Source organism: Sceloporus occidentalis, unplaced genomic scaffold, assembly GCF_023333645.1.
Source record: "Sceloporus occidentalis isolate IW3139 unplaced genomic scaffold, rSceOcc1.0.p SCAF_1, whole genome shotgun sequence".
Classification (NCBI taxonomy): Eukaryota; Metazoa; Chordata; class Lepidosauria; order Squamata; family Phrynosomatidae; genus Sceloporus; species Sceloporus occidentalis.
The window spans coordinates 10,362,381-10,381,635 of record NW_028316981.1 but is presented as its reverse complement, the minus strand read 5'-3'; the positions used below and the strand labels follow the sequence as shown (position 1 = coordinate 10,381,635).

Sequence of the window (19,255 nt, the reverse complement as noted above, 5' to 3'; positions counted from 1 at the left end):
AGAGATGTGGGGATCTGTGAAATGGTAGAAGGCATGGATTTGCATTGAGCACTACACTTAGATTCCCACCATTTCACTGAAGAGCCACAGATCCTCACTCTCCAGTCTTGCACCTTTTGGCCATCAGTCACCTGCTTCCACCTTTAAGATGGCAGCTACAGTGGTCCTGCTTATGCATCTCTCTCCAGCCTTGCATCTCATTTGTTCACTGCTTGTGTTGTGTATGGGCATGCACACACTGCAGAATTAAAGCAGTTTGACACCACTTTAACTGCCATGACTCTATCCTACAGAATCGTAGGATTTGTAGTTTTGGTGAGGTATTCATCTTGGTCTTTTTCAAATAGCTCTGGTGTCTCACTACATTAGAAATCCCACAATTATGCAGGACAGAATTATGGTAGTTAAAGTGGTGTCAAACTGTTTTAATTCTTCAGTGTGGATGGGAATCTGAAGTAAGAGATCTAAGGATCTGAAAGGCGAATGAGCAGGAGGGCTGCAGCCGCCATCTCAAAGGCAGAAGCAGGCGTCTAGTGACAAAAAATGTTAGGTTTTGGAAGTTTTTAGCTTTCTGATTTCTGGATTAGGTGTGCTCAATCTGTACCTTTTCCCCCTCTTTCATCCCCATCACTTCTGCCTTTTGTGTTGTGCCCTTTCTAGATTGTAAGCTAGTGAGTAAGATAGAGGGTCAATTATGTTTATGACTATGATGGACTGTATATCAGCCTCTCTACAAGCTTTTCAGCCAGGCAGCAGGATCGTTAATAAATAAGACATGTTGCTACCTGGGGCAGAACAAACCTATATGCAAAGCAAGGCAAATACGCCAATGAATTGATTGATTGGTTTTTGATTAGTTTCTTCCAGGATGAGATGGCATCTAAGGCAGAAAATCTTGCAAACCCTACAGTTTATATACATATAATAATAAGCAGCATAATACAGGTTGAGTCTCTCTTATCCGGAATTCTGAAATCAGAAATTTTCCAAAAACTGAAACATTTGGTGACACCTTTGTTTTATGATAGTTCAATGTACACAGACTTTGTTTCATGCATTAAAAATATTTCATGCAAGTATTAAAAATATTGTGTAAAATTACCTTCGACTATGTGTGTAAGGTATATTTGAAACATAAATGAATTTTCTATTGAGATTTGGGTCCCATCTCCAAGATATCTCATTATTTATATATTTGCAAATACAGGTATTCCAAAATCCAAATTAAAAAAATAATCCACCACTAGTACCAAGCATTTGGATAAGGGAGACTCACCTGTACATTAAATACACTGGATCCTTGCCATCCGCAGGAGCTTGTTTCCAGGGCTCCCTGCAGATGGGGAAAAACCATGGACAGTTGCACCCCATATTATTTTGCATCAGTGCATTCACATGCATGCACCACCACTGAATAATATGGGCCGTGGCAAGCCATAGACACTCAGTAGTCAACGGGTAATATTGGATGTTCTTTCAAGACTTCCCTAAGCAGTTGCCTCGCAATATATAATCCAGTGAGACAGAAGTCATATTGACTTTATAAATGTAAGTCTCACTGAGTTCTGTGGCTTATTGCCACAGAAAAAAAGGACAGGATAGCAGCTGTCCCCTTTCTGTCTTTCTTTCTCTCCTTCTCTCTTTCATTAGGAAGCTGGGATCCTGCAGATACTGAACTACAAGTCTCACCATCCCTGACCGCTGGCTGTCTTACTTGGATCTGGAGGAAGCCGAAGTCTCAACAAAAGCAACTAACAGCCCACAGGTACCAGTCCTGAAAAACACTAAAATCAAGACCCAACAAATACAATTGAAAACTACTCAGGGGCAGAGGTTTTCTCAGCAGACAACAGATCTCTAATTAAACAGACACAAATCCTCCTTGCATATCCTCCCACCCTGAGGCCTTGCCATTCAACAACATAACAATACACAGATTAACACGGAAATCACTCCTCCCAACTCAGGGTCACACAGTATTTATTATATATATATACCCCACTCACTTCCATGCCAGCATTCTCTGAAGATGCCAGCCACAGATACTTGCAAAATGACAGAAACAAACTCTTCTAGAACATGACCGCATAGCCTGAAAAACCCACAAAAAAACTATGGATGCTGGCCATGAAAGCCTTCAACTTCACAGTCCACACGTTGTCCACCCTTTAAGGGGAAAATGAGGGTAGAAGAATGTGAGGAGAAGGAATATTAGAATTATCGTAAGTAATAGAAGAATTTCAGCTTGCTTTAGTTCTAGTTTGACAGAATCAGCAGGCCTTCCTGTCCAGAATAATAAGTGTGACAAGAAGTGGCAAGCTGGTGTTTTTCATTTCAGTGCTGCCTCCATTCTGGGTTTTAATTTGAACTTCAAGTGTGCTGTCCAAGGATCTGTACTTCTGGGGAACTAGGTTTTAGCAATGGCGATAGTGTTTTTAAAAATTCAAACTATAAGCTACAGCAGATTCAAAACACACAGAGATGCTACCTGTTGCCCCAGGACTTAAGGAGTCATATGAATATAAGAACATATAAAGAGGACTGTTTGATCAGAACAAGGGACTGTTTACCCCAGCATTGTTTTCCCCCAGTGACCAACCAGTCACCTATGGGAAGAAGCCCAACAACATGAGATGAGTGCAACACTTCTCTCTCAGCAATGGATACAAAGACAAACACTGCCTCTTGGACTAGAAGGAGAATATACTTGTGATGATCAATAGCCACTAGTAGCCCCATCTCTGTCCCCTTTTAAAGCCACCTAAGGTATCAACCACATCCACATCCAAGTCAAAGCTTGAGACCACCATCTATTATTATTATTATTATTATTATTATTATTATTATTATTATTATTATCTCTCACCTCTTCTTCTTCCCAGTTCTCCTCCCCTTGCTGCCTCAGTAGAAAATCCTCGGCCAGGGCCACCGCCTGGGAGGAGGTTTCCGGGCCGTGCTCCCTCACCCAACTCTGCATCTCCAGGGGCAGGATGGCCAGGAATTGCTCCAGGACCACCAGTTCCAGGATCTGCTCCTTGGTGGACTTATCCACTTTCAGCCACTGTTGGCAGAACTTCTGGAGTTGGCTATAGACCCTTCGGGGTCCCTGGTCCTCTTGGTAGCAAAAACACCGGAAATTCTGGCGTTGCTTCTCCCGGGCGATGGCATCCCCTCGTAAGATGGCCGCCTTCACCCTGTCATAGTCAACCCGTTCTCGGGGATCTAGGTTGCTGAATATCTGTTCAGCCTCCCCACTGAGGGCTGGTAGGAGGCGGGCCATCCAGTCTTCTCGGGGCCACCGGCAGGCCTCAGCCACTTGCTCAAAAGAGGCCAGGAAGGCTTTGGCGTTGTCCCACGGTGTGGAGCCTTCCAAGACCAGATGTGGCTCCAACTGCAAGGGAGGGTATTCCAGTGTTGTCAGAAACTCCTGCCACTGGGTTTCCCAGCACTGCTGGAGCCTGTCTTCAGTTTCCTGATCCATACGTGGCATTTCCAAGAACTCCCGGATACTCCCCACCTGGGTGATGTGGGGAGCTTGCTCCCATCCCATCCCTGGCGGAGGATACGATGGATCCTCTTCCTCCATTTTAATATGCCGATGGACCCCTTGCTCAAGCTCCGCATGAAACCGCAGGCCAAAGCCCGACTGTGTTCCTTCTCTGGTAGCCATTTTGTTCTGGACCTGGGTTGGCCTAATCTGAGGTCAGTCTCCTCCTCTACTTCTTCTCTTGTGTCAACTGTCCCCCTTATTCTTAGGACTCTAGAACAACTTTCTGTGTAAGTTGATGGGCGACTCTCAGTGGGCTTCTACAACAACAGATGATTAAGTAGATGTTCTAAGGAGTGAGCAGCTTCTCTCTCTGGTGTGGAGGAAGAGAAACAAAATTTATTTAGTATTATTTATTTATATCCTGCTTTCTTCCAAAATTGTGACACAAAGCAGCTTAAAAATTAAAACAGTATAATTAAAAACACACAAGTGCACATTAAAATAGAATTAAACCAATCCAATATTAAAACATCACTCATTAAAAGAATAAAATGCAATTGAAATGATAAAAACACTTAAAAACAGTACATATTAAAACACAGTCAGCCCTCCTTATCCATGGATTCAAGCATCCACGGCTTGAAAATATTCAAAAGAAATATTAATTCCAATAGCAAACCTTGATTTTCCATTTTATATAAGGGACACCATTTTGCTCTGCCATTATATTCAATGGGACTTGAGCATCCATGGATTTTGTTATCCACAGGTATCCTGGAACCAAACCCCAGGGGATAACAAGGTCCCACTATAGATAAAAATACTAAAACACATTAAAACAATAAAAACTAAACTATCGTATATATTATATATATAATTATTCTATAATAACAGTCATAACATGATTAAATAATACCTTTCCAGTGTACTCTCCCTGTGAGAAATTTGCTTTTAAAAGTAGATCTGAGGACCAATATGTCCCTAAACTTTTGTAGAAGGCTTCCCACCTTGACTGGAAAGTTCCAACCAAACAATTCAAAGTTCAACAAGATGGGGCTAGCATCCAAGCAGTTAAACCCTCTCCAGCAACAGGGTGTGGCCACACTGCAAACTTATATCGGCCCAATACCATTTTAACTGCCATCCTATGGAATCCTGAGATTTATAGTTTGGTTAGGAACGTAGAATTCTCTACTACAGAGCTTGAGTCTTCTCCTCTAAAGCCGAATTCCCAAAATATCCTAATTTAATATTCAATTCTTCTTTTTAGGAAATGAAGTCTAGGCAAGTACACAAGGAAAGTCATTCTCAAACTCTGGTCTCCAGATATTTGCAACATCAATTTCCAGAATTCTGGAGTCGTTTGTCACACTAGCTGATATTTCTAGAAATCCAAGTCCAAAACATCTGGAGGATGAGAGTTTGAGAACCATGGCACCAGTGTTCTTTAGCAGAGGTTTGTAAGTCCCTGCCCAAAGTACAAACCCCAGTATTCCCTAGGATGGTGTAAAGGCAGTTAGTGCTATAACTGTGTAGTGCAGATACATCTACCTACATGCCAAAGAACTGCCCAATTAAATATGTTTTTGTTCTTGGAAGCAGGAATCTGGGGGAACCCACTGAGAAGGCCCTTGCTTGTCAATCTGAACAGTCAGACTCCACTAGAAAGCCATGCAATTTTCATCAAAACTAACAATGCTCCTTTCCTCTCAGAGTTTTTGCAGTCTCCTGTAAAAAGAAGAGGAGACGTGTGGCCCTCCAGAGTCTGTTGGAGGAGAGAGTGTACCGAATATACTCAACTATAAATCAACCTCATGTATAAATCAAGGGCAGGTTTTGGGGCCAAATTTATGGGTTTTGATATGACCCGGGGATATGTCGAGGGCAAAGCTTAGGGGAATGTGACAAAGGATGTAAGGATGAAGCAACAGAAAACAATGCCAAAGATCTTACAAAATTCCAGCAGATGTAATAACTGTCTGTGCTTACCTTAAAGGTTGGACAGATGAGAGAGTATAGAGGAGTCAGTGTTCCCAGGGCAGATTATACTCTTGCCTTTCAACAAAGGATGATTCCTTTTTAAAATGAGAGTTAAAATATAATACTTATATTGACTTACATTGATAAGTCAACTCAAGATTTTTTGGGACAATTTTTTACTAAAATTTGTACACGTACGCATGAGTATATATACAGTCGAATTTGTTAAACTACAGCTCCCAAAAAACCCTGCCATCACAGACAATAGTGAGAAATTCTGGGAACTGCAGTTCAACAATCTTTGGAGGGGTACAAATTTCCAGCTCCTGATTTAAAACTTCTTAAAGCAGAAACCATCATCCCCTCGCCATCCTCTACTCAAGATCTGCTGTATCACACTCAACAAAAAGACACAAAAATCTGTACAAGCATTTAAAACCTCCAAGACCTTTCACCACGTGGAGAAGTGCAAAAATCAGGCAAAGGAATAGCTTGACCTTAAAGGCATATTTTTAACTACCTTTCTCTCATTCTGTTTTAAGACAACAGGCAGACATGGATTTGTCTTGAAGATTAAATAATTTAACTCCCTTCCCTTGACTACTTTTTGGGGTACCTGAAAAAGAGAAAGGTGCATCCACACTATAGAAATAATATAGTTTGACACCACTTTAAGTGCTATAGTTCCATCCTATGGAACTACAGTTCCGTCCTGCATTATTTCGACAGTGTGAATGTACTAGAAATGGTGTGATGTAGTACACTGGTGATCCGCTCGGCTATGAAAACCCAAAGGGTAACCTTGGGCACATCACGCTGTCTCACCCTCAGGAGCCAAAGGCAAACCCCTTCTGGAAAAATCTTGTCAAGAAAACCCCATATTATTATTATTATGATTATTATTATGTTTATTTATATCCCACCTTCCTCCCAGTACAGTGGCTCAAGGCGGCTTATAAATCCAAGTTAATAGTCAAAGTTAAAACACTGTAAAACATGCAATATACAAGTTTAAAAAACAAGTAGGTTCACCGTAACCTGGAAACAAATTGAACAGCACACAACAAAGAAGATTCCCTAAAAGTCTGCAGAATTTATTTTTTGCCTCTTTTTGACAGGCCTAACAAAAGGTATTGATACAAAGCTGATTTTTTGGAACTGGCTTAACGGATTTCTTTAAAACAAGTGTCATTCTTTTCATGTCTTTAAGATCCTTGGTTGGGAGAGAGGAGGGTGTTCTTGGCCTCCTCACTTGGATCCTTGTGCCTTCAAAGACTTAATAAACAGGCAGAAATCCAGCAGGGAAAGCTCTCACCATCACTGCCTCTCTCTCTCTCTCTCTTTTCCAGGAAACCCTCCCCTGTTGCATTTCTGCCTGGAGCCCAGATCTTTGAATGCACACAGTCTCCAGGATTGAGAAAGACTGGCTCCTACCTGTGCTTTGCTCATCATTGCACCCACCATCCTTGCCGGCCTGCAAGATGCATCTCCCAGATTGCAGATTTTTGCCATTTATCAGCTCCTTCCTCCATTCATCTGCTTTTGATGGAAATTCACACAGGAAGGAACTTTGACTTTTTTTTCTCCTCCTCTGATTTTTTTCTCACAAACACAGATTTCCCCCTTTCATCTTCCTGAGCCTCTCTGGGCATTGCAGCTCTTTTTCTTTAACCCTTGGAGGGCCAAGCCAAAGCATGGTGTTCACCCACAAGGATTCCTAGGCTGCATCCGCACTGCAGAAACAATCCAGTTTGACACTGCTTTAATTGCCACGGTTCAATGCTATGCAATTATAGTTTGTAAGACATTGAGCCTTCTCTGCCAAAGAATGCTGGTGCCTCACAAAACAACACATCCAGAATCCCATAGCATTACACCATGGCCGTTAAAGCGATGCCAAACTGGATTCTTTCTGCAGTGTGGATACAGCCCTAGTTTTGTTCCTTATTCGCAGTGTGTGGAGAGAGAGAAGTCTTTTTGAAAAGGACAAAAATAAAACCAGCCAAGACAAAACAGAATTTAAAAAAGACCAATTCTGCAATGGTGATTGTTTCAAGATGTACTGTATATACTCATGTATAAGTCTAGAAATTCTAGTCAAAAAATTGGCTCAAAAAACCTGAGTCGACTTATCCACGGGTCAATATAGGTACTCCAAGTACTGTACACTTATTTTAAAAAAGGAACCATCCGCTAGTGAAAGGCAAAAACATAATCTGTCCTGGAATCACTGATTCCTTTGTTCTTTCATCCATCCAGCCTTTATTTTGAGCACAAATAGTTATGCCTGCTAGAATTTTGTAAGTTCTTTGGCACTGTTTTCCTCTGCATCATCTTTTGTTACATGCGCCTAGATTTTATCCTTGACACATCCACAGTTCATATCAAAATCCATAATTTTGACCTTAAAACTTGCCCTCGACTTATACATGAGGACGACTTATAGATGAATATATATGATATAATAAGATTATAATAAGATGCATTTCTCTGATAAAAAATTGCAATGTATACTTGATATAGCAGCCTTCATTTGTTGTGGAAAATGCCTGTTGATAAACCATATTTGCCATGGTCTTATTCCCACTTACATTTAAACCGGTTTGTGATTTGCCTTCGCTCCATTTTGGTAAATCAATTCCAAAAGGTCCGTTGTTCCTACTATGAAAGCGGATCTTTTCATTATCCCCTTGTAATTGCTTCTTTTTTGGCACAATTATCATCCCCGCTAGTTTGCGCCGCTTCAAATGCATGTCAATCATCTGTGCATCATCAGTGACGTAAGTGCAGCCCAGGCAGCCCAGCTTGGGAACTATGTATATATTAAATAATATATATATTAAATAAATTGATAGAAGATTTGATTCATTGGTTTTTCAACTACAGTGGGCCATCTTCTTATGCGGGGGATCTCTTCCGGACCCCACAGCATAAGGAAAAATCCACTTTTGCTCACACCCCATAGGAAACAACGGGGTGCATGCATGCAGTGGTGGTGCAGTGCACGCACGTGTGGGCGCACATACCGTTGTTTTTATCATCGCACAGCTTCTGCGTAAGCGGGAAACTGTGTATAGTGTGCCCACGTATGGCACGGGGACATTCTACTTGCCTTACTATGAATTCCCATCAGATCGCCTGGCTAATTGCAGGTAGTTGCAAAACTAATGAATCAAATCTTATATTAATTTTTTTTAATCAATAGATTTGATTCATTGGTTTTGCAACTACTTACCTCACTGATTGCAAGTAGTTCCAAAATCAATCAATCGAATCTTCTATCCATTTTTTTACATCATGTGCCCATAGGGCACACCACAAGCATAAAGGCAGCACTGAGAAGTGGGGGGATGGTGGATCTACCAAAAACTGGAGAGGGATGGTAAACACCATTAGTCCCTCCCCTCCAAAATGATATGATTCAGATCCATCATTCCCACGTGTTGAACATGCTCCGGAATTGATTATTTTCAAAAGAACCGCCAAAGAACTAGTGTCAGGAAAGAGCAGTTTTTTGCGTTTCCCTCACTTCATCACGATTGAAACCAATCACACTAGGATTGCATCCGGTTTCAAATGGGAATGATGGCCATTATAAACTGATCAGCAATTCACTTTAAATCATAGTGAGAATGCAGCCAGTGAGTACGGCAGAGATGTGATATTGTGGCCATCCAAATGTAGTTGGATTGTAGCTCCCAGCAGCCCTAACCACTAATGAGGAATACTGGGAGCTGCAGTCAAGCAACCTCTACAGGGCCACTTGATTCCCATTCCTGATGTGCAAAGACATGCCTTCAAATATATTCACAGGTGATGTGTCCACAGATTTGAGGACACACTTGGCTAAGAAACATCAGTGTCTTGTTAACATGGAAAAAATTAGTACAATGGGCTTTTGGTATCTGCTAGGATTTGGTTCCAGGACACGCACGGATACCAAAATTCATGGATGCTGAAGTCACGTTATATACAATGGATAGTAAAATGGTTTCCCTTACATAAAATGGCAAATTCAAGGTTTGCTCTTTGTAATTTATATATATAATTTTTTTTTCAAACCATGGATGCTTGATTCTGTGCATAAATAATCCATGGATATGGAGGGATAGCTGTACAGTGGGTCCTTGATATTTGCTGGGATTTGGTTCCAGGAACTGCCATGGATACCAAAATCCTTGGGTGCTCAAGTCGCATTAAGTATAATGAGGTAATAAAATGGTGTCCCTTATATATGGTAAACTCAGGGTTTTATTTTTGTATTTTAAAAAATATTTAAAAGCCATAGATGGATGAATTTGTGGATGCAGAATCCATGGAGATGGAGACCTGACTGTAATGATGAAGAGCAAAAAAACTAGGGATGGCTGCAGTGGTTTTCTCTTGCCTGAGCCCTGTCCTCTCCTCTCCCCCTCTGAAGAGTTAACTAAGTGCAAACTACTTTCTGGTTTGAACTCAATTTCAGAAACTGAAGTAAGCAAAAGATAAAAGGGGAAAGTGGAAGGAAGAGAGAGAAACTGTCCCCCTTTCACACTGCAAAAATAATCCAGTTTGACACCACTTTAACTGCCATGGCTCAATGCTATAGAATTCTGGGATTTGTAGTTTGTTGTGGCACCAGAGCTCTCTGACAGAGAAAGCTAAATATCTCACAAACCTACAGATCAGGTTTTTAAAAAACAGGCTGGGGTGTTGTACTGTTTTAAAGTGTTTTAAACAGTTTTACATTTTTTAAAAACTGTATTTAATTATTTTAACATGCAATTAGTTTTAATACTTTAATAATTTAAGTCTCTTTTAATGTATCACTTTTGTAGGTTTTTAACTGTACTGTGTTTTAATATTGTAAGCCGCTTTGAGTCCCAGATTCGGAAACGAGAATATACAAATAAATATTATGATTATTATTCCCAGAATCTCATAGCATTGAGCCATGGCAGTTAAAGTGGTGTTGAACTGGATTATATCTGCAGTGCAGATGTAGTGTGCGTCATTTTAAAAGCAGCTGAAAATGTAGAACTACAGAGGAATAAATTCAGAGGAATAAATCCAAAGAACTGACCATGCCAAACTGGGGCCGTTTCAGGGTATGCATGTGTCAATCAGGTTATCATCACAAATCCTAGGTGTTGTTGGTTAAGATAATGATAACTGGTAGGTATTTTACACATCAGTTCCGTCTCCCCCACTCCATCCCCAGACACTGAGTCGAATCCTCTACATGTGCCCATCATAGTCTACCAACTCAGAGCAATACAATATCAATATCATACACACATTTATCATACTCTTATCAAATCTGCAGATAACATCAAATTAGGAAGAATAGCTAATACCCCAGAAGGCAGGAGCAATATTCAAAATGACCTTAACAGATTAGAAAGCTGGGCCAAAGATAACAAAATGAATTTCAACATGGAGAAATTTAAAGTATTGAGGGCGGAGAAATTAAGTGCATAGATACAGGATGTGGGACACCTGACTGAACGAGAATATGTGTGAAAAGGATCTAGGAGTCTTAGTAGACCACAAGTTGGACATGAGTCAACAGTGTGATGTGGCAGCTGAAAAGGCCAATGCGATTCTAGGCTGCATCAATAGAAATATAGTGTCTAAAGATCAAGGGAAGTAATAGTTTCACTCTATTCTGCCTTGGTCAGGCCCCACCTGGAATATTATGTCCAGTTTTGGCCACCACAATATAAAAAGGATGTTGAGAAACTGGAGCGTGTCCAAAGGAGGGTGACTAAAATGGTGACGGGTCTGGAAGCTATGCCCTACAAGGAATGACTTAGGGAGCTGGGGATGTTTACCCTGGAGAAGAGAAGGTTAAGGGGTGATATGATATCCCTGTTTAAATACTTGAAGGGATGTCATATTGAGGGGAGCAAGCTTGTTTTCTGTTGCTCCAGAGAACAGGACAAGGAACAATGGATGCACACTATAGGAAAAGAGATTCCACCTCAACATTAGGAGGAACTTCCTGACAGTAAGGGCTATTTGACAGTAGAACACTCTTCCTCGGAGTGTGGCGGAGTCTCCTTCTTTAGAGGTCTTTAAACAGAGGCTGGATGGCCATCTGTCAGGGATGATATGATTGTGATTTCCTGCATGGCAGAATGGGGTTGGACTGGATGGTCCTTGTTGTCTCTTCCAACTCTATAATTCCATGACATGTTAATAGTTTCATGTGCTTAAAGTGAACCTTTGGTAAGATGTCATGTTTTAAAATAATATTTTAAAATAATATTAAAAATTTAAATCTTTTTTTAAAATTAAAATCTTAACATATTATTGTGTTTTTGTTTAACCTGGGTCTTCTCCTTTCTCCTCCCATTAAGGGGCTGTGCAGACTGTCCCTGAAGAGGCGGCCTGCAGCTGCCTCTGTCTTCACCAGATTGTGGCTGCAGCAACTGCACGCCACAGCCGCAATAAGGCCTTTCCACAGCGCACAAAGATGCCACAAAAAGTGGCTCTTTGTTGCACCCTGGAAAGGGCGCCGTAACCACGGTGCTCCTTCGGTGCTGCGTCATCTAGATGCCAAAGATGCCGGTCTGCACAACCCCTAAGCCTTGCTCGACTCACACCATCTCTTTAACATTTTAAATGGAAGCTGGTGAACACATCTTGTTTCTTTCAAAAGACAGATGTTTGAGTAGCAGTGTGTCACCTGGTGTGTCACTTGGTGCGGATTGTAGTCCCTGAACCCCTTTATTAAAGCCCTGGCTTCTGCCAGTAGAAAATAAATTCTTAGAGGCACAGGATGTGGCCATTGTGGTAAGGCCATTTCTTAGGACAGTCTTGGCTGGGTGATAGACAAGTAACGTGTGCGTGTTATGCCAATCTAATTGTCTTTTTTATATGTTAAGCTTACAGAAAATAGGGAAGGATATCACAGCTAATGCTTCTGTTTACTTTTATGGTCTTGCAACATTTTAGTTCTGAGGTATAGTTGCTAGTAACTGAGGTCCAAAACACACTGCAGGAATAATCCAGTTGGGGACCACTATAACTGCCCTGGGTCAGGATTAGGGAATCCTGGGAATTGTAGTTTATTGTGACACCAGAGCTCTGGGACAGAGAAGGGTAAATGTTTCACAAAACTACAGTTCCCAGAATCCCCCAAACTGGATTATGTCTGCAGTGTGTTTTGGAACTGGGTATACAGTTGTCTCTCCATATCTATGGATTATTTAGCCACAGATTCAACCATCCATGGCCTGAAAATATTCCAGAAGGATATACACAAAACAACAACTTGATATTGCTATGTTATATAAGGGCTACACCACTGTATTAAATGGGACTTAAGCATCCACAGGGAGTCCTGGGACTGAACCCCAGCAGATACCAAAGGCCCAATGTATATATTATTGCTTACCTGCCTTCCGAAGGCAGAGATCTCCCATGGTTTCTTCTGGTTGCCTCTCTTTTGCTGCAGAAATACACATAAACTAATTCCAGTTGTTTGAATTAGGCAGAAAAATGTAAGTGCATAGGTATAGGATAGGGGAACACCTGGCTTAGCACAAGTACATGTGAAAGGGATCTAACAATCCTGGTAGACCACAAGTCTACCAAGAACATGAGTCAACAGTGTGATGCAGCAGCTAAAAAGGCCAATGCAATTCTAGGCTGCATCAATAGGAGCATAGTGTCTATTAAAGGAAGGAATAGTACCACTTTGCTTTGGTTAGGCCTCAGCTGGAATACTGTGTCCAGTTCTGGGCACCACAATTTAAGAAGGATGTTGAGAAGCTGGAGCGTGTCCAGAGGAGGGTGAGTAAAATGGTGAAGGGTCTGGAAACCATGCCTTATGAGGAGAGACTTAGGGAGCTGGGGATGTTTAGCCTGGAGAAGGACAGGTTGCTTACCTGTGACGGTATTTCTTCGAGTAGTCATCTGCGAATACATACAAATGGGTTTCACTGCGCCTGCGCAGTGCTGTTCGGAAACTTCTGGAATCACTAGGCAAAGTTCACTTTGCAACATATAGAAACTTTTTGGCGGTAACCCCGCCCACCCGTTATAAGGCCCCTGCCTTCCCGCTCTTTCCCCAGTTCCGCAATTTTTCCGCCAAGCAGGCGATGGAAAGAGCCAATAAGAGCAAGACACTGAGGGGATGGGCGGGTGGGATTTGTATGTATTCGCAGATGACCACTCGAAGAAATACCGTCACAGGTAAGCAACCTGTCCTTCTTCTTCGTGGTCTCTGCGAATCATACAAATGGGTTTAGACTGACAAGCTTAGGTATGCGGCGGAGGGAGTGTCCTGAAACCAAAGCTATGGTAACCAAGGTATATTATTGACACAATAAAAACCTTGAACCATAAAAGAGTCAGTCTTTGTTTGTGCACAAACACCTCAACACAGCCATAACATTGTAGAACCTGAGAAGGGAACGTAAGGTCATGCAAGACGAATCCCATGGCAATTTGTGCCAAACTAACATTCAACAGGAATGTAAAAACAGTGGCATAATTTACATGACCTTGTAAAGAAACATCATCAGTGGTGCAACCAATGCAACCTTGAGACCAACACAGCCCTCCCGAAAGCTGCGTCTAGGATGGCCCTGGTGTCCAGCCTGTAATGCCTTATGAAAGTCAGAGGCTGGGACCAGACAAACAGTCTTGCAGACATCCTCTAAGGGAATCCTCGACAGAGATGCTGAGGATTGTGACACTGCCCTTGTGGAGTGTGACCGAGCCCTGTCAGGGAGTGGTTACCCAACAGTTCATAGCAGAGGCGGATGGTACCAGCCACCCATTGGAAAAAACTCTGCGCGGACACAGGCAACCTCTTCATTGGTTCCGAGTAGCACAGAGAGGATCTCTCGGACCGACTGGAGGCAGCGGTTATGTCCAAGTGAAAAACCTTCCTGGCATCAAGAGAGTGCAGGCTTCACTCTGCGTCCAAAGTCAGGCTGGACGCCGGAGTAGGCAACACAATGTCTTGGCCCATGTGGGAAGCAGGCAGTACTTTGGGCAAGAAAGTAATGTCTGACCGGAGGACTACCTAATCCTTGTAAACTTAAGGAAGGGCTGGTCCCTCCGCAAGGCACAGAGGTCGCCCGCACAGCGGGCGGAGGTGATGACCCCAAGGAAGGCAGTCTTCCAAGTCAACAATCTCAAGTCCATCGTGGCCATCGGTTCAAAAGGCTTGGATTGAAGAGCGGACAGCACCGCCTCCAGGCTTCCAGCTGGTAGCAGTACTGACCCAAGGGGGTGCAGGTTGGCACATCTCCTAAGAGGGTGCAGGTTGGCACATCTCCTAAGGAACCTCTACAAGGAAGAGGCTAAGCCTCCTCCACTCAATGGCATAGGACCGCTGGGTGTATGGTTTCTGCATAGGCAGGGTCACAGTCCTCACCGCATCAGGCAGTGAGGCTAGGGCTGGATTCTCCAGACCACCAGCGGCAGGCTCTCGATGTCCGGGTGGAGGATCTGGCCGTCCTGGATCGACAGCAGGTCCAGACGGAAGTTGAGGCGGAGGGAGCATCTCTTGGATGGAGAAGAGACGCGAACCAGGGCTGCCACGGTTACCACGGAGCGATCAGGATCACATCCGATTGGTCCGTTGTCATCTTGGACACCACCCTGATGATGAGAGGGAAGGGAGGAAAGGCGTAGAGCAGCTCTCCCATCCAAAGGAAGGCGAACGCGGCTCCGAGGGATCCGTCAATTCGCCTCCTAGAGCAGAACTGGGAACAGTGGCTGTTCCATTCGGTCGTGAAGAAATCGACTTGGGGGGTCCCCCACCGGTCGAACAGGTCGCTGACCATCTCCGGATGGAGCCTCTACTCGTGGCACCGGAGGAGATCTGGTTAGGCAATCCGCCAGGTCACTGTCCTCTCCTGGCAGGTGAATTGCGTAGAGGAGCATCTGTCTCTGGATGAACCAGCTCCAGACGCACAGAATGAACTCGAGCAGGGTCCTGGATCTAGAGTCTCCCTGCTTGTTGATGTAATGCATCACAGTGGTGCCGTCTGTTCTCAGGAGGACCACCTTGTCCGCGACAGCGGATTTGAATGCCCTCAACGCCTTGTCGGCTTCCAGCATTTCCAACGTGTTGATGTGGAAACGTTTGTCCCGGGCGGACCACTTGTCCTTGACAACAAGGTCGAGCAGGTGGGCGCCCCAGCCTTCCAGGGGAACATCTGTTGTCAAAGTCAGTTGAGGCTGGGGTTGCTGGAAGGGCATTTTGATGGAGACGTTGAAGCAAGCCAACAACCATCTCAGAGAAGTGGCCATTGGCCTCAGTACCGTGAGATACCTGGTCGGGGAGTCCTCCATCAGTCTGAAGACTGAGGGGACCGAGAGGAAACAGGCCTGAAGGGGGCGGAGGCGAAGCCTTGCTCACGGCGTCACGAACGTTGTCAACGCCATGTGGCCTAGGGCTACCTGGATGTCTCACCTTTCTGTGGGAGATGTAAGGCTTAGTGAAGCTGCCAACGCCTGAAAGGGTCCGGAGGGGGAAGGTTGGAGCATCCTTCAGAGTCGGGGATGGCCCCGATGAACTTAGCCTGCCTGGCTGGTGTGTAGCAGCTTTTCCTCGGAGGCAATCAGGCCAAGGGGCGCCCAGGGTGCAAGGCGAATGGGACTGTCTCCTGGTAATCCCACTGTGAGTTGGCGGCAACAACAGTCGCCGAGATATGAAAGACTCTGTAACCCCTCTGATGGAGGTATACCACCACTGGAGCCATGCACTTCGTGAGGGCCCTCAGGGCCGTGGCTAGGCTGAAGGGAAGTACGTTGCAGTGGTACGCAGTGAAGCCGACGGCGAAGGCGAGGGATCTCCGGTGGGACTCTCGACTTCCGATGTGGAAGTGGGCTTCCCCCAGGTCGAATATCGCGAACCACCGGCCCTGGTGGAGTAGAGGCCGAATAGAGGCCAAGGTTACCATCCGGAACCGGCGGTAGTGGGAAAGCCTCAAGATGTCTGAGAACCGGAGGGGAGGGAGACGAAGTGCGGAGGAACCCCTCGGGTTCTCTTCTTCCCCCGGTCGGTATCCTGATGGCAGGACTTCCGATACCGGGGTGTGTGTGTGTGTGTTGCGATGGCCAGAGGAGGAGGAAGACTGAGAGGGGTAACGCTACCTCTGGGAGTCCTGCTGCTGAGACTGTTGGTCTTGCTGGAAAGACCGATGCGACCGACCTTGGGGCTGCCACGGTCGCTGTCTCTTCCGGCCGGGCGAGATGGAGGCCGACGACATCCCGTGGTTCTTGGCCGCTGCCTTCATCCTGAAATTGCGGTTCAGGCGCTCGTCGGTCTCAGCGTGACAGAGACCAGAGCCATGAAGTGGCATGTCCTCAATAGCTGTTCTGACGTTGGTGTTCAGGTCAGATCAATGCAGCCATGCATGTCGGCACGGAGCCATCTGAAGGTCTGCTGTGTCCCTTCGACTATCGCCGAATTTTGTTTGCGGTGGCCGGTCAACCAGAAACCGCTGGATGGAGAGATCTGGTACAGGGATTCAATCCTGCGGGACGATCTCACCAAGGAGGCCGGCACCTCTCAGGGCCGCCTGACGAAGGTCTCCAGGGATGGCAGCAGCGGGATGGATGGCGGGGACGGTACACGGCCGTGCACCCTGTGTTCGACTGGGTCGTGAGCTTTCTCCTCGGGGAGGAAAAGCCCAATGTCCAGGGACCCTGGCATCTTGATGATGTGTTCGTTGAAAGAGCGGCCATCACCGGTGGGAAAAGAAGGCTCGAGGTGATGCAACCTCTGAGGAGAAGCCTGGATGGAGGCCTCATCGTCTGATGGGTCCTCCGAACATGACAAGATTTCTGGCTCAGAGGCGGTGTCTGATGCCAGTGGGAGATCCGGCACCTGGACTCGCGTGGGGGACGCGTCGGAAGCTGAAAGCTGCCGATTCCAGAGCGGGCCGCTACGGCTCGGATGTTGAAGCCCTCGCATGCGACACTGGGGGCTTTCCTCTGTCAGGGGCCATAAGACGGAGATTCAGCCTCGTGAATCTTCTGAAGGATCCTCATCAGACGGTTCATCCTCGCCTGAGTGAACAGTCAGAGGGAAGGACGCCCTCCATGGAGGTCTGGCCATCTCCGCATTGACGCGGACAAATTCCACAGTCGAAGGCAGCGGGGAGTCGATTGTGGAAACCGCATACGATGCCGGCGACTCCCTCGGGCGAGAAGAAACCGGAGTCGGAGTCCTTTTGGCTGGAGAGCGCGTCTTGTGCGAAGCGCGCTCCTCGCCCCTGGAGGACGCCACTGACTCACCTGGTACCGGGTGGATTCGGGCCTCTTGGGCATGGAGTCGTCCAAAGCCCCCTCAGAGTGCCTCTTCTTAGAGGATCCCGGCATCTCGCCCCGCTCCTCGGGGAGGGAGGAAGGGATTGACTGGCAGGTCTGACAGGACAATGATCCCTGAAGGCTGAGGCTTGGTCGCCCTGCCCTCGTCCTCCGGTGCGGTGTTCATTGATGGCACCCAGGGTGCCCCCGTCTTGGGCGGCTTGGAGGCGTGTCGGGACGCCTTCGATGATGCCTTCGACGACGCCTTGGAGGATGGGACCGGCACGGCCAGGGCCTCCGCATCCGCTCGTTCCTTTGAGCACGAAGCCTCCGAGGATGCCTTCATCCCGGACTTGGCCTTGGGACCGGCACGGCCAGGGCCTCCGCATCCACTCGTTCCTTCGAGCACGAAGCCTCCGAGGATGCCTTCATCCCGGACTTGGCCTTGGGCTCGAAACCCTCAGTCCCCGGCGTTATGTGGGGGCACTTGGAGGGTCTGTTGGTGGCGCTGGGTTTGAATGAACCACGGGCCACATCCGCTCGATCCTTCGAGTGCGAGCCCTCCGGGGATGCCTTCCTCCCGGACTCCGTCTTGGGCTCGGAACCCTCAGTCCCCGACGTTATGTGGGGGCGCTTGGAGGGTTTGTTGGTGGCACTGGGTTTGAATGAACCACGGGCCACATCCGCTCGATCCTTCGAGCGCGAGCCCTCCAGGGACGCCCTCCTCCTGGACTCTGTCCTGGGCTCGAAACCTTCAGTCTCCGACGTTTTGTGGGGGCGCTCGGAGGGTTTGTTGGTGGCACTGGGTCTGAATGAACCACTGGCCACATCGGCGGTGGTGGACGATTCAACCACTGGTGGGCAGACACCACGCTGGACACGCTGGCCCGGGAAGAAGAAGCAGGCGGCGTAGCCGAGGGAGCCGACGATGAAGAGAGGGGCCCCCCCATGGGTCTTGCACTGGTCGATGACCAAAGTCAGCCAGGACTCACAATTCTTCCGAGCCTGCGAAGAGAGGGGCTTGCAGAGTGGACAAGTCTTCGGATCGTGGTCCTTTCCCGGATGCACCTTGTCTCCGCAACGTCACACTTTGAAAGGTGCTGGAGACCTTTCCGAAGAAACAAAAGCGGAGGGAAAGTCCAAAATCGAGGTCAACAAGCTGAGAGTCCGAAGTTATCAGGGGCGGGAGACAACGAATGGTCAAAAACACAGTGATTCCAATCAAGCTAAAGAGCGAGCGAAGTTCCCTGAAGCAGCTAGCGCGGCGGAAAAAAGGAACTGGGGAAAGAGCGGGAAGGCAGGGGCCTTATAACGGGTGGGCGGGGTTACCGCCAAAAAGTTTCTATATGTTGCAAAGTGAACTTTGCCTAGTGATTCCAGAAGTTTCCGAACAGCACTGCGCAGGCGCAGTGAAACCCATTTGTATGATTCGCAGAGACCACGAAGAAGAAGAGACAGTTAAGAGGTGATATGATAGCCCTCTTTAAATACTTAAAGGGGTGCCATATTGAGGAGGGAGCAAGCTTT

At 46.1% G+C, this 19,255-nt stretch overlaps 1 protein-coding gene across 5 annotated transcripts in view; it reads right to left on the bottom strand.

The window, feature by feature from the left end:
- LOC149320688 (uncharacterized) overlaps positions 1–19,255 on the bottom strand; it is a 36,682-nt gene that overhangs the window by 11,641 nt on the left and 5,786 nt on the right. For 2 of the 5 annotated variants that reach the window (XM_089502940.1, XM_089502958.1), the window contains exons 1-4: positions 6,905–6,962; positions 5,480–5,565; positions 2,867–3,860; positions 1,277–1,333 (exon numbers count right to left, since the gene is read on the bottom strand). In XM_089502940.1, coding sequence (XP_089359066.1) covers positions 1,277–1,333; positions 2,867–3,670 — 861 coding nt within the window. In that variant the 5' untranslated portion in view covers positions 3,671–3,860; positions 5,480–5,565; positions 6,905–6,962. Of the gene's footprint in view, positions 1–1,276; positions 1,334–2,866; positions 3,861–5,479; positions 5,566–6,904; positions 6,963–12,851; positions 12,906–19,255 lie in introns of those variants that run through there. The other 3 variants (XM_089502948.1, XM_089502965.1, XM_089502972.1) reach the window with 3 other exon arrangements.